Here is a 16,339-nt window from a genome sequence, read left to right as displayed (position 1 = left end):
ATGTAAAATAACGTTCTTTAAAGGTAAGAAGAGAAAAGGAAATAGATAAAGAAAAATAAATAGAATAAAATAAATAAATAATAATAATATGTTATCAGACAGATAAACAATGAGCAGAAAACCTTGTTAGTTTTGACAGGTCCAGAATTTGGGGGATCATAAAGTGCCATTTGACACTATAGTTTGACGAAAGGCTTGAACTATGCAACGCTTAGTAGAATTCCCTGTTTCAGCACCAAAGTTGTCTAAAACTAACCACATCTCCACTTCCAACAATTGTCACACTGAGAACTTTTTGTGCTTTCTCAGCAGAGTTCCTCAGCGCAGGGAGCTTTGTCCGACTGCCGCTGCTGAGTCACCAGATGTCTGTGAGATCTTCTCACTCCCACATCCTCGCGCAGCCTCGAGCACAAACACTGCAACGATGCTGTCAACACAACTCCCCCTCATTCATTATGAATGGAGCGGCTTTGCGAACAAATAAGCTGTAAACACAACAATCATAAGCGATCAGTTACTGTAGCTGCTGAGTGAGGCGGCACCTCATTCATTGCTATTGTATTGTTTGATCCGGGCCAATTCATAAGGATTATTCTGCTCGGCTCAGGCTGCTTGAATGTAGATTTACTCAAAGGTAATAGCAAGCTATTCAAGCAGAATTTCTGTAAACCTTTTTAACTAAACCATTTAGCTTGGTTTATGATGAAAATAAATGCTGAACACAAAGAGATTTAAACCCATGGCATTGCCTGCTGTGCCACATTTTACAGAGCAGTCAGAAACTATTAGGACTGTGATACATTTTAGTTGTTTGGAGTCCATACTCACCCAGCACATTGGATATGAAATCAAATGGCTCTGAGGTTAAAATGCTGACTCTAGCTATAGTTTGAGGGTGTTTACATCCATGTCAGATTGATTTTAGAGGTCAAAGTAATACAATTTTTGGGCAAGCTAAGGTCTTCAGCCCACAGTCATTGGCAAACTCCTGGTCTGTTTTCTAGTCATTAGGACAGGGCGATAAAATTATAACATTAATTATCCCAATTTAATTTCCCTGATAAAACTATAACAAATGTTAGATATTAAACTGAGAGGAAGAGAGAGAAGCCATTGCTAACTGCTATGCTGTGAATCACCTTCAAGAACATGCTGAAGTCTTACCATTATTCTTCTTGGTTAGCTAGTCTCTGTGTCCTTCTGCGTTGACTAGAAATATGTAGAATTAAGGAGTTATTATAAATCTGACACTGCCCACCCAATATCAGTGTAAATGCCTTCAAACACAGTTAAAGCTAAAAGTCAGCACCTAAAGATATAGCCATAGCCAAAACAAACACTAACATTTTGCTGTACTAACATTTTTGACTGTACTGGATGTTTCTTTTTGTCCTCCTACTTTTTTCCCCTTCATCCTCTTATCTACCCCTTGACACCTGGATTAACTTCCCTTAAGCCCCATCTCTACTAGGACCTGTCCTCACCAATATATCATGCCCCATGGGCTGTAATGCAACATTGATCTGTGTGTATGTGTGAAAAGTGTACACTCATGTGCAGCAAATGTGAATATATTCCAGCCTGACTCTGTGCGCTTATAAACACACGGGCAAATGTCACATCACACTCAGCCGAAGTCACGCATAAATGAGCGTGCCCGTGTATCGTGATTTGGTGTGAAATGGGACAGGTCATGGACGTGGCTGCGTCGCATCGGCAGGTGCTGCCCAGGCCGACGCGATCTATGGAGTACAATTTGCACATATTAGCCACCGTTGCCCTTTTTGCCTTCAAGCAGCACAGGTTCAGATCAAATCAATGTTTAAGGTCCTAAAGCTAAACAAGCTTCAAATTGATCCGTAGGCTCATAATCACATCAATAATTCATATTGATGGTTGTAAGAAATGCATGGAAATCTCCCTAACTTCTCTGAAAGGCTTAAAAACCTTAACCCTCATCTGCATTATAGTAAACTAACCCACATTTTCAATCAGTGACATACAGTAAGTGGTAACTGTACATTTTGTGTGTGGGCTGAATGCCCTCTGTAGACTTACAGTCATTTTCTTTGGCGCTGATGGTAAATGGGGTCTTTGGGTCAGCAGCCGCACTCTCTCTGGCCCTCAGGCCTGCCTGGAGGCTTTTCTTGCCTGGACATAGACAGTGAAATCCCCTGTAATCAAGCAGCTGGAAGGTCTGCTTTAAAGGGGATTTAATGCAGTGTGGCAGGTGCCAATCTGACTGCAATCAGGATTTACACAGGAGCCTGATGGCATTCAGCAACGTAACCATGAGCTGATGCTCAGAGACTAATCACAGTCATTCATGCACTTTCTTGCCCAGCGCTCATGGTTTGTCATACTAAAAGAAGGCGAGGGACCATTAGGGATATACTGCACTGTAATACATCCTATTACATTTGAATTTGTGTAGTGTCTTTAGCTCCCACTTTTCTTCCAGATAATGGAAGTGCGTCTGGCTTGATCTTCTATTTTCTTTTTCTTGTTTTTTTTTCTTTCTCCCTTTCTGTAGTTATAAGGGAATTTATTTATAAACCCACAATTCACTTATTTATTTCTCCCTATCTATATAGTTTCTATTTATGTTTGACTATGACTACAGATTGTTATTAGTTGTGATCGTATGTTGCCTTACTGTAAGTATTACCCAATATTGTTATATTCAAACATTGTATTCAAACTGCTGGTTATATTATCACCATTTTTTGTTCATAACTGTCATTGCCTTTGTAGTTTTGTATGTTTTATTATTTGAACAGTTCAATTTTTATTATCCTACAAAAGAGAGGAAATGCATTTTCCTTTTTCAGATGCCAGTAATAAAGTAGAGGTTATGTGAATGTACAGTACGCATACCCGAGGGATCGTCTTCATTTTATGGCCTGTGTAGTATGAAGAAGCATTCTGGACATTTTTGTGTCTGAATTGTGGGCGAAAAATAAATTGCGAAACAGAGAGAGAGAGAAAAAAATATATAAGCTGAGACCAAAGAGGGAAGAGAAAAAAAGAATAAGAAAAGGTTTGTAAAAGGCAGAATCTCCCGGAGGCAGTGGGACAGTGGGACACACACACATGGGCTCAGCCGTCCCTCCTCTGTCTGTCTATTATTGATGTTGGGCACGCAGGGTTCCCTCTCAGCCATCTGTTCTCAGCTCTCCCACTCCGTGCCCCTTTTTGCTACGTGCTTACCACTCTGGCAGGCTGGCATACGCAGACCAGTGCTGTCCTATCAAAGTGTGAATACTTCATAAATATATCACACATATATCACACAGGGAGTTAGTTGTTAAAAGAGGAAGCCAGTAAGAGAATTAGAAAAAAACAACAACATTGATGTATTGGGATGAATTTTTCATTAATTCACCGTCTTTGTTGGATGACTTCCAACACATGCATTGATTTGTGGTGTGAGATGTAATCATGTCATGACTGCATCAGATATAAACAGAATTGGCGGTTGGGAGTGTTTCATGATAGACTGTCAATAGTCCTGCTGTGCATGTTTTCAGATTTTAATCACATCACAGCCCCGCCCTCCGACTGTTGATAGCATATGGTTGCAGGTTTGATTTGATTTGACTCATAACTGATGACCATACATATTCAGTAAAGCCTGGTTGCCAGGGGAAACCAGGTCCACGTCAGTCTTCTGATTGGACGTGGGGTAGTCACATGAGACTTAAATTGGCCCCAGCTGGGACAGAGAGGCCACATGTGGCGAGTCTGGAGATGTGTAAGGGTGGCGTGTGTTTGCAAACATTTGGCCTCATGTCGCATTTAATCCATAGATGCAATCCACACACACACCCCTCCTTCACTTCCCTTCCCTTCCCTGCCCTGTCCTTCACACACATACACACTCACACACAAAACTGTCACGCAAAATGGATTGTAAATGTTGCATGGCAGTCTCATGCAGAAACTGAGAGCATCAGTGAGGCTGTCTGACTTTACATGTGTCTTCAATTACAACCTCCTGACTGACAGTGAGGGTCACATGTGGGTGAGGGCATGCCAGTGGCTGCAGGGTGATGATTGAGGTGAAGATATTGGTTTGGGGCTTTAGAAACCTAAGCTATCACTCCATCGTGTGACTTGTCTTTACCATATTCCTAGAGGGGGTGAAAGAGGCTTTATTCTCTGGCTATACCCCAGCGTTAAGACCCCCCGGGGAGTACGAGATGAGAGGGAAATTAATAATGTGTAGAGACTCAGAGGCTTTGACTGAAGCAAAGGATCAGAAGATGGTGAAGAGAGTGTATTAGAGGCAGAGACACAGAAACACAGGCAGAGAGAGGACAACAGATAAGGGAAGTCTGCACCCAAAAAAAGTGTATTAAAAAGCACTTAAAGGTGTGCTTCACTGAAGATCTATGAAGAAAATCTTTTGAGTATCACTCACAGCCTCTGTGCTTGAAAAGTTAGCTCCAAGAAGTTTGCTTCTAGTTAGATTTAGCCTTAAATAGTCTCCTGTAATAACACTTTGCCTGCAGTGAAACTGTACTTCTACATTTAAGAGATAAATAAGAAATTTGTCATTTCACTAAGTATGTCACTATGTAACAGACATTTTTTTATTTTACTCCACTGCCCTGAAAACAGATTGCAAATTAGCATTTCTTACAGAAGCCAGAGGGAGTCACGAAAAGAAAGCACTTCCAGTTTTGAGACATATTTTTCACATTATGACATGCAAATCTAACATGAGCTAAAAATGAGAACAAACTCCATAACAGTAAGGACACTGCAGATTTAATATTTATAGACTTTAGCCTGCAATGTGCGGAAGTCACGCTAACGTGCTGGCACTCCCGTGTCGTGTCGCCCCGGGCCAAGTAGGCTTTGGCCCTGTTCTGACCTCTCTGGCTCTAAGCCTGCATCTCCACAATCCTTTGAACCCGACGGAGCCAGCTGTGTTTAGCCAGATCTGACCGCAGCGGATCATCTGTCCATCTAATTTAAATTTTTACATTTACATTATACTTTTCAGTCGTTTTTTTAATGTTTCAATTCTGTCATATGTCACCCTCCCACGACGACAATGTAGACTAATAAGACGTGGGGGAAAAAAGAGCAAATAATGATGCTGGGGCAGTATGCCATATGTGGTCCCTTCGTGCAGCAATGCCAGGTGGGCAGCATGCCACCTAGCAGCACAATGGGTTTATCCACAGTGATTTATTAAACACCCTAACCACTGGCTAAACGGAGAGCTAAATCACCAATCTATTGTTCTACTCCTTCTTTTTTTTTGTCTTTGACTGTCTCTCTTTCCTGGGTTTCTTGAATATGTTAAGTAGGTGTGTAATGCTAGACTTGCCCCATATTGAAACCACTAAGCATGAACATCACTGCCTATTACACGGGTCTTTAGCAACACAGAGTAATAACCCCTTATCATCTTGTCGAGCAATAGCCCCATCGAGTTTTCCCTCCTTAGAGTGGTTAGATTTAAATGAATGTGATGTATACGTACTCCATAACAGTGCTCCATATAATCTGCCCACTCTTCACAACTGCTTATGTTAAACATGAGAACAATTTGAATAGGGAAACTGAAAGGTTTTGGTCAACAATGCTTCAGCGTGAGTACTCCATAGTCCTAAAGTGGCGGTTTTCTCTTCACAACAGCCATTAGCATCTGCTCCTCTCGAATGTTAAATATCACAAGCGCTGAGATGCATTGTGTGTTTAGAGAAGAGGGAGTTTGATGAGTAGCTATAGTTGATACACCTGCCGAGGAAGAAGGGTTGAGATAACAATTTTCTCCTCCCTGTCAAGGAGACATCTGGCATTGCCACGGTGTTGCAAGCCGAAATAGACCCAGGAGTGTTTAATGAGGCGTAGGAGACAGGGTTTATGTTGTGGTGGGTGTGTGTGCTAGTGAATGAGTGTGTGTTTTGGGGTGGTGGTTCCCTTATCTTCCTGAACTAGCCTCTGTAGACCCTACAAGGACGCCATCTGTAGTCCCCAGCCATAAACCTACTTGCGTGTGACTCACAAGCAGCATTAAATCAGCTTAAATACAGACGTACATTAAACCTTTTTGTTAAAAAGAAACACAAAGCACAAGCAGAAGGTATTGAGGTTAACAAACTATAGAAAACAGGTAAACTAAGGAAAATATGGGGATGTTTAAGTGCGTGGCTCCATGTGTAAATGTGTGTGTTTGTGTGTGATCAAACTAAAGTGGCACCCAACCATACGTGACTATGCACCACATGTCTCTGGATGTCATCATTAATGGTGGCCTGCATTATGTTTATACACAGTCCTGCGTGGCACTGCATACGCCTGGGAGGGGTTGCTAAGAAACACATGAGCAATGTTCAATGTTGAACTCAAATCAACATATTTTCTCTTAACTCGTCACACATACTGTACAATGTACTTTGATAATGGTGCTTACTCTGTGGAATATATTTTGTTATGGATTGTTTTCTCTGTTGATCTTTAACTTTTTAGTTACTTTAGTTGTTTGATGTGGTGGCTGTAGTTACATTTATGGTTGATCGTTATCTCTGATGGTTTATATTTAGTTAGTTTTATAGCTGATTGTTGTATCATTCTGACAGTTTATCTTTTAGTTACTTTTATAGCTGATTGTTATCTCTGGTTTATATTTAGTTACTTTTATAGCTGATTGTTATCTCTGGTTTATATATAGTTACTTTTATAGCTGATTGTTATCTCTGGTTTATATATAGTTACTTTTATAGCTGATTGTTATCTCTGGTTTATATATAGTTACTTTTATAGCTGATTGTTATCTCTGGTTTATATATAGTTACTTTTATAGCTGATTGTTATCTCTGGTTTATATTTAGTTACTTTTATTCCTGATTGTTATCTCGGAAAGTTTATCTTTTAGCTACTATTATAGTTGATTGTTGTATTTGGGAGTTTTTATTTTAGTTACTTTTATAGTTGATAGTTGCCTCTAATGGTTTTCTTTAGTTACTTTTATAGCTGATCATTGCCTCTAATGGTTTGTTTTAGTTTCTTTGTAGTTGATAATTGCCTCTGATGGTTTGTTTTAATTGTTTTATATTGTTGTTGCTTCTAATGGTTTGTTTTAGTTGCTTTATAGGTGATAGTTGCCTGTAATGGTTTGTTTTAGCGTCTTTGTAGTTGATAGTTGCCTCTAATAGTTTGTTTTTGTTGCTTCATAGTTGATAGTTGCCTCTAATAGTTTGTTTTTGTTGCTTCATAGTTGATAGTTGCCTCTAATGGTTTGTTTTAGTGTCTTTATAGTTAATAGTTGCCTCTGATGTTATCTATTAGTTTGTTCATAGTTGATAGTTGCCTCTGATGGTTTGTTTTTAGTTAGTATATAGTTGATTGTTACTTTTGACAGTTTTTATCATTCTGCTACTCTTTTGTTTGTTTTGTCTGATCCCCATTTGCTTCCACAAAGTATTGGTTAGTCTTCCTGTGGTCCACATTAAATGATGCAATATCACAGTATAATAATCAGAATTAAGTGCATTATTTTTTGCACCAAAAAAAAAAAAAAGAATTATACACTACAGTACAGCCATCAAAAATGTAGTTGAATGTTTTTTGTGACTGTTTATCTCTTTGTTTATTTCAGGTAATCTCCGCTCTGTCGAGAATCTCCCACCACAGCATTGCACAAATCAAAGGCATCAGGTATGTGTCTAATTTTTTACCAACTCTCACATTTATCATTTGAACAGCTGGAGCACTCAAGTGTATCAGTGTTAAAAATACCATTTGCATGAATGTATTCCGCTTTTACTTGTAGGCTTATATTAAGACAGAGGGTGCTATTAACAGCTGCTGCTCATTTAAAAGTCAATTTACATTTTTTGTCAATTAGCTGCAGCTTTTAGCCACTGTTATTTTGCAGGGGCACAAAATTATCCATAACACATTTCCATCTGTCAATCAAACAGTATTGCAGCACCATGTTTATGTGGAAATTTAGTAATACAATGTAAGCACTGCTGTCCGAGTCAGAATACAACATTGTATACAGGGGCAGTCATTTATCTCTTCCTTTCTTCTCTTTTTATTAGTAATGTTGAGATTATCCTACAGTTCAGGTCTCAAATGGGCTTCTGATTTCTCTTCATTTGCTCAATCTGCTTGGAGCTTGGTGACTCACAGGCACCACATAAAAAGCCATTTTATTCATCTGAGTAATGACTTGATAGAGCTCGTCCATTAGGAGCCATGCCAGGAAATGAAGGGAAGAGAGAGAGAGTGGGACAGAGAGAGCGGGTCCCTTGCCGTTAATAAAGACAACGCAACCTGCTGACCGCTGGCTAATTTGCTGCCTGTCCACACTGACCATTTTGCTATGAGGTGTCAAAATCAATGCTCATTTGGCATCATATTAAATCGCACTCTGAATTCTCTAATCCTGAGTTAAATTCCGCAATCAGAATATTAATTGACTAGTAAAATATCAGTTACACTTCAGTTTTCAAGCTGTTGGTCAGATGTTAGAGTCAAGATGGTTATTTTACAAGTCTAGAAATATAACAATTGTAGTTCCCTATGGGAGCAGCATTGTGTCTTAGTAATACAACTTTAACTGAAGGACAAGCATCTAAATACTGAATGTCCTTGAGCAAAACTCTGAATTCCTTCCAGCCCTGGGTTTACCTTGACCGTTTAGCCTCCTGCAAGGAAACAATTGAAAACAGATCTGCCTTATGAGGATCAATAAAATATGCCTATTTCTAAATTAAGGTCACATTTGGCTCCTGGCGTTAACAAGGACACATTGATTAAGGTTATTAAATGATACCTGAACTACATTCTCTGAAGGACGCGGGTCAGTGTGGGAGTTGCATAGCTGCATGAATCCATTATAATTACCTTGGCCAACATTATGTTTATTTATGTTATAATCTTGATAGTCATACATTAAAATTAATACCTAAATGTCTAGAAAAGCATCAAGTAAAACTACCTTCAGAACAAAAAATGTACAGTATCTACCTTCATCTATTACACTTTTTTTTAAAGTTGCCTTCTTTAAATCTATTGTTCACTCACCATTAAGCTGTTTTCTTCAACTTACTACAAAAGCATGTGGATCTCTTAGCTAGCTGGATGTTCCACTCTCTTCACCAAACACTTGTTTACTTTGACTCACTTTCATGTTGGCTGCTATCTTTCAATTGCTCTGTTTGAGCTAATAATCTATGAGGGGTTCCCATGGTTTTATACTGAGAGAGCTGTAAAGAGTCAGGTGTTTATTCTCAGTGGCATCAGTAGTATTGCAGATATAATGTTAGTAAAATAACACCTACAGGAGCTCTGAACAATGGGATGTGCACATATGCAGAGGGGCACATGACAAAATGCATGATGAGGTCCAAGGTCATGTACTGTATGATCTGACAATGTGCTGCTATTAAGCAGAACACTTACACAACATGGATGTTCACTGACCCCAACTGACCTTTTTAAAGGTTCTTCTTACCCGCCTCATGGTAACTGTGCTTAAGACAAGGTCAGCTGCAATCATAGGTCCAAGGACCTGTCAGACCTCTTCCGTCTCGCTTCAGAGCCCCTGTCAACTGTGTACAGGCCTGAACAGCCATAAGCTATTCAAACACATGCTATACCCTATTCATAAGTTGTGTACCATATAGTAAAGTTTAACATAAGATTGAATATTCTTTGAATTCTTTTTGCTTTTAGATTTTACCTGATCACCATCTGGACCAATAAAATATGAAAAATGTTGAATTTGTCTCTGGTAATGCCATGCCACGTGGTTTCTGAAGTGAATTATGAAACAGCATACCTCCAAGGTCTTCTCTGAGGATATAATAATAGAAGTGGCTCTCGCAAAGGCTCAGACCCAATAGTAAGAAGAAAAACATGAGCTTCTTCTTAACTGAATTTTGCTTTAATATTCTTTACCCAAAAGAAACTAGAGAAAAAAGAGACAGCATTCATGCTTTATTCAAATTGAATTTGTTTAATTTCACCCTCAAGTTTCAAGAGCTCTCATTGTCACATGCACTGCAACGCAGCAGGTGGCAACATTGAAGGCAGTGAAATTTGGTTTCCAATTAGAGTATGAAATACATATCTACAATTGAAGAAGAAAAGCAGAAGAGGGAAGAAAAAGAACAGTAAGAGAAATGATATACTGGCCATCGGACATACCCGGACAAATCCTGGTGGGCTGCAGCATCAGTGGGTTAGTGGATTGTTAGGAAATCCATAACGTTTTTAATGGCCATGTTTGTCTCTTTACCAGCCCTCTCTGTCTGCCTGTTGATGAGAGCATGCCACATGTGTTCTGGGGCTGGACTCACTGGCCAATCACAAGTTATATACTGTGTATGTATGTATATATTTATATGAATATGGATATGCATAGTTTATATGTCTCTGTACATCATAAAGGGATAATCCAGAGATTAAGTATTGCACTTCTTAAAAAATAAATATAGCCGAGCCCATGAGACATAAACTATCGTAGTGGTGGGATGTCCCTTTTAGAATCTAATAGAGAAGATGGTAGTGGATAAGGCAGCTTTAGCTGTTGGAGGTTTCGATACCCAGACAATTACTCCATGGTCTCAAATCATTTAGTTACAGACACAGCATCAAGCCATCCATTGAGCTTTAAAATGACTGGAGAGTTCCTGGCTGTGTTAAATCTCTGGGTAACAGTGCCACAGGCATGTCCATTGACATTCTGTTGAAACCCATTGATCTCGTCTTTGATGTCTGTTCACTGCACTGAGGCCTCGATAGTTCATGTCTCTGTCACTGTGTCAGCATGACAGCCCATTGAAAATGGGAGCCTTATTTTGGCACACATACACACATTTCTGTGCCTTTCTGCAGATTCAGACATAGACTGGACGTACGGTAGACTCAAATATTCAGATGAACGCTGTCTTCTTTGTGTTTATTGTGACTTCATACCCATGTTAAGTCTACAACCAGCTTGATTGTCCAGCTACACAACAAAAGCCATTGTTTAGACCATCATCTGCTAACTGAATTGATCACAGGAAAGGATTCATCAAGATCTGGGTGGCTTACAATAAATTCTTTGGGGAATCCCGCAAGCAGTCTAATTGGTGGAGCCTGATAGGAAGCTTTGCAGACCTCATTCAAGGCTGAAAAAACATGTCTGCCTTTGTTTATGTGATTTAAAGAGGAAAAAGTCCTGCAAAGTATATGTGGATTTACAGGATGAAGTGCATTATCTCAATGTTCTCCTAAAAAGATGCTAGTTAGCCTTAATTAAATATAAAGGCAGCAAAGAACAAGTCTTGAGATAGGATTAGACTATTTTAGTGATGAGTCCATTTCAGTCCTGATTTCTTTTTTTTTCAGTTTTCTATTTATTTTGGAACAATTCACCACAGTAACTGCCAATCAAAAAAAAAGAGTTGACCTCCAGTGTTTTTTCTCTTTTTGTCCACAACAGTAAATCTTCATTGTGTAAGGACCTGATGTTCCCATCTTTTTGTGTGTTCTGGAAGATGACCTTGTGTTTCTCCCAGCTTATCTTCAGTGTAAGCTGCGTCATCCTCCTGTCCTGTTATTCAGCGCCCCTTCCTACCGCTTATCTGTGCAGTCCCCGGCTAACCTCAGTCTAACCTTCAACCCAGATACACTTCAGTGTCCTAGCTCATTTCTGATCCCCGATGTTTGAGTGTGTGTTATGGACTCAGGGGATCAGGATCGCAGAGTGTGAGCGACCTCAAGAAAGGGAGCAGATGAGGAGGAAGTTTGTTGAGAGGTTTAAACAGTGACAGTACTTTACCTCTTCTTTTAACACCAATGCACTTCTTAGATATGCATGTGATGTTAAACTTACTAATAGATGTGTAATTGTCTTAAACAATTATTTTTTTAGTTGTACTTTTATCATTTGAGGATCACTATGAGTCAGGCCCGCTGAAACTACACATATGGATGAGACTAAGACTAATTACTTCACTGATTTACTATAATCCCTCTGTACATGATTAAGAGCACAGCACTTCTGGCCTGATAACTAGACTGAATTTCCATTTCATTCAATTACTCAGTTTGACATTGCGTTAGCTGTTTTCTGTTCGGTAGAGGGGGACGTTTTTCTCCAATCATCACTTCTAGTCGACATGAAGGCTTCAGTAGTGAATGGTGGGAGCAATTCATTCAACATTCTTCCACGATGATTGAAGAAGGATGCTTATTTTACAGTTGTTATTTCTATAGAGCGACCTACAACAATCAATATAGCTGCAATATTGTCTTTGTGGACATTTCAATGGTGCTATTTTTCATTAGTGCTTCTTTTATTGATGATTTAGCAAAGGAGAATAATGTCCCCATTCTTAATCCCTCAAAGCCCTGATTGGATAATGCACACTAGACCTGTATAAATCACTGAGAAATATTAGGACGTGTGCAGAACCAGGTTATGCTCTTGTATGTAATAAAGAAAATAATAACAGCAGCATTTGACAGTGCTGTGAGTCTTTAGAGAAGCGATGTTCACTTTTAATTTTAGGTCTGCACAAAGTAGATGCGTGTACATATGCAATGCCCGGCAGGAGTAGGATAATCAGCCACAGTGTCAAGAATCATCTCCCGATCTCTACTTGCTCACTTTTCTTGCCTCCCTCCATCTCCTCATCCTGAGCATCCACTTTAGGCACAGCTCTTCCCTCTCACGCTACTGAATTACATCCCACACACATCAGCATGCAGTCGTCACTTTGCACATCCACCCCTCGTCTTTCACTTATGCCGTTCCAATGCATCGCATGTGCTAATTTCTCATGGAAATGTTGTAAAAATCTTCCACACATGCAAAGATGTTACTTTGTGACACGCACACACATGCGCGCTGCCTCTCCAAGCAAGAGCTTTGAGATGAAACTGCAGTGTTAGATTTAAAGGAGGAAGGGAAAGATTTATGGACAGGCATGGTACAATAAGGAGGCAAAGTGCACTAGCTGGCTCCAGCTCCAGCGATTTATTGACCGGCGCAGAAACAAAGCCGTGTCCTGGGACGTGAAACTGCCTCCAATGCTGACCATTTGAGCTGCGTTCACACCTAACGACAACACTGTTGTTCTCCTGCTTGACAATAGCTGATCAATGGGGCCGGCTCACTGTGGCTTTGTCCAGCACACATGTGCCAACAATTCCCTGCCAGCATTAGCTTTAGAGACATAAAGAAACTGGACAATATCACACTCAGTACAGGGTTTATTGGAATGATGAAAATACTTAAGAAAGGGAAATTGAAGAAAATGTAGTTAGTTTTATGGGTCCATGGTTTTCTAATAATATCCCATACTTTTCTTTGAAAGAATGACATGTTTCTAATTTGGTAGATATTATCAGGAAAATAGCTATTTTCCTGGAAAGAAATGTTCAATTAAATCCAAAACCTCAGTCAAAATACCATAGTTGTTCATTATTCCATGATTATTGCAACTGTTATTCTCTATCTACCACATGTTGAATTATATGCTTGCCTGTTGACAGTAAATATTAGATTTTTACATGTTTAGCTGACATGTTGTCCAGCATGTTCTGCACTGACTTAAAAGACTCTTTAGGTTAATGCAATTTTTTGGATATAAATAACTGGAAGTTTACAAGTTGAACACTTTATGTTCTGTATAATTAGTGCTTAATTACAAATCACTAGTGAATTATTTGGATATTTTTAGGAAAACAAAAACATTAAAATAAAGCATTACCCATCAAGACATGCACAATCAAGCCAATAAAATGGCTACAGAAATTTCTACAGAAATGGATAGAAATAAACAGATAAACCAATTAAAGAAAGAAAGGAATAAAGGGAGAGGAAAAGGAAAAGAAAAAAGGAAAAAGCAACACAATTAGTTTTTTTACATGGTACATCAGATAATGGCGTCAAATGACCAAATAATTTGGCCCACTTCAGTTTAAACTTAGAAATGTTGCCATAAGTTTAAACGTTATCTGCTGAGCATTGATGTGATTGGATAAATCTCAGGACCACATCTCAACAAAAAGTGAAAGTAGCATTTTCTCCCTACTACCTAAAAGAATCAGTCAAACAATAGTGACAGAACAGCAAACAAACACTTACATGCGCCACATCACGAGGGACTGTGTACGAGATAAACACACAATTTCCTGAATAGACAACTGATTACTCCCAAAACCCTTAGTCAAGTCGTAAAACTTCCTCTTTGGTTTAGTATATAGACCCGAACAACATGAAGATACACACTTCCAGGAAAGACAACCGAGCGGTATTGAATAACCAAGAGATGAGTCATCAGAGGAGTTCTGATCAAATTATAAACAAAGCTCAATTACACCTGGTTGCACCATTATATAAGAGAAATTAAAATGGCAGCATTGGGCAGTGCTGGCCTCCACTAAACAACACTGAGGTGATAGATATGAGCACATATCTCGCACCAACAACTGTGTAATTAAATTTTGCCCTGCGGGACTCCATTAATAACTTATAATATAATGCACATTTCATTGGAGGGGGTCGTCAGCTGTGGGTGTGTTATTATGCTCTGGAGGAAGCACCTTCTGTGCCAGGCTCCTGCTCATAACAGCGAGCGAGGAAGTAACATATAAGTGAGACGAGGCAGTTTTTCAATTACTGTTTCATAATAACAATTTTTCTAATTAGCTTGAAAATACAGAGGTTCTAATGAAGTTACACCATTTAAACTTTGAGAAATGACTAAAGTAAATTGATCAGAGAGCACTGTGTAAAGGCTGAGTCTGCAGGATTTTCTTTGCATCGTACGTGTGCCTGAGGGTGACGAGCTGACCTTTGGTTATCTAGCTGAGCATTCATTAACCTGATGGCTGACACACTCTTTCATGTGGCCACAGCTTTAATTACACAAAGGCTAATAGCGAGTGTCGCACAGTTCCACACAGCGTGATACAGGCACGCACACTCAAACCTGCACATACACTTGACTTAAATGATTAGATAAACTGCTGTTTCATTGCTTTCTACTTTCACACTATAACTTTCACTTAATAGTGTGATTTTTGCCCTTTAGCCATTAAAAAGGTCACGGCTGTCGGCTCTTTTATGAAGATGCAGTATCACATTAAAATGTCTCAGTGTTCTGATCATATCTTGGGATTAAAGACAGTCAAATGATTTTAAAGCAAAGCACTAAAAAAGAGTAAAGCGCTTTTATGAGGGCGTTGAACGTCTGGTCTCTGACACTAAACTATTCATTGCATCATCCAGCTCACTTCACAGTGAGATACAACAAACACTCAAAGACATTCATTGTCTTTCTCTTTCTTCATTGCTTTCTTTGTATTTCATGAGCTGTCACATAGGAGAAAATCCATTCATTCATATCAAGACCGACAATCAGGGAGCTTTTTATAAATCAGATCATCTCAGATTTGATTTTGAGACCTAAAATTTACAAAAACATGGCTGCATGGCTAATAGGAGGTGAAGAGTTTAAGATATTTGGACATTTACCAGATGGGGAGGGTCTTACAAACAGTGTCATTGAGTTGCATTATGAGAATTGTAGGATCCAGTGTTGATGTCCACTGTTGACCTATACTAGTGACTAAAATTCATAACCTGCCTCTTGTCCCAGATTTGGGACCACATTTTATGGACATGCAATACAAATTTGTTGTAGTGCCCCTTTAAAAATGCAGCGTGTAAATAGAGGAATCATTGATCGGGAGATACATTTTGTACTAATTACCTGCAAATGTCAGCTTCTGCTGCTCGGAAGCACAGGGATTTGTTGCTGAGGAGAACATTTTGAATGTATTATGTTCCTTTTGTTCCTTTGTACAATGAGTAGTGTAGCTGGTTGAACAACTTAGCCTTTCTTTGCATTCCAAACATACGGAGAATTCCCAAAAATATAACAGCTTTGTCTACTATGGTGACGATTCTGGTGAACAGAGGCTAAATAGTGCTTTTCATCACTGTTTATTCTCCTTCTTTGTTTCCCTTATGTACAACCCACCTTGAAGGGGTACCAAGTCTGTATCACGGATTAATACCAATACTGTAAATATTAATAACTTAAACACAGTTGCCGGACAATTATGGGCTACTAGCGTAAAACATATATCACCTTTAATCATAAATACATTTGTAGGGTGTGGCTGTGCAGAAATACAAAAGTGCTGGTCTACATGATGTTGTTTTTTCCACCAGTCATTAATTAAGCCTCATTTTTCTTGGTGTTCCTTTAAGGCTGTTGATATTATATTACAGTATAAATTCCATTGCATTGAAATATGATACCCCAGAAGATGTTGGGAGTGGACTTCCTTTGTTATGCAGGTTTTA

The 16,339-nt window shown here is 39.1% G+C and overlaps 2 protein-coding genes across 7 annotated transcripts in view; one reads left to right on the top strand and one right to left on the bottom strand.

Annotated features, from left to right (window-relative positions):
- LOC133994936 (leucine-rich repeat transmembrane neuronal protein 4-like) overlaps positions 1–16,339 on the bottom strand; it is a 933,350-nt gene that overhangs the window by 693,362 nt on the left and 223,649 nt on the right. The gene's annotated exons all lie outside the window — the stretch shown is intronic.
- Positions 1–16,339, top strand: part of vav2 (vav 2 guanine nucleotide exchange factor) — a 187,890-nt gene that overhangs the window by 130,075 nt on the left and 41,476 nt on the right. For all 6 annotated transcript variants that reach the window (XM_062435263.1, XM_062435261.1, XM_062435259.1 and 3 more), the window contains exon 3: positions 7,616–7,674. In XM_062435263.1, coding sequence (XP_062291247.1) covers positions 7,616–7,674 — 59 coding nt within the window. The remainder of the gene's footprint in view (positions 1–7,615; positions 7,675–16,339) is intronic.

Source organism: Scomber scombrus, chromosome 15 (assembly GCF_963691925.1).
Source record: "Scomber scombrus chromosome 15, fScoSco1.1, whole genome shotgun sequence".
Taxonomy (NCBI): Eukaryota; Metazoa; Chordata; class Actinopteri; order Scombriformes; family Scombridae; genus Scomber; species Scomber scombrus.
Note: the sequence above shows the minus strand (reverse complement) of the source record. Positions and strands in the feature narration are given on the sequence as shown.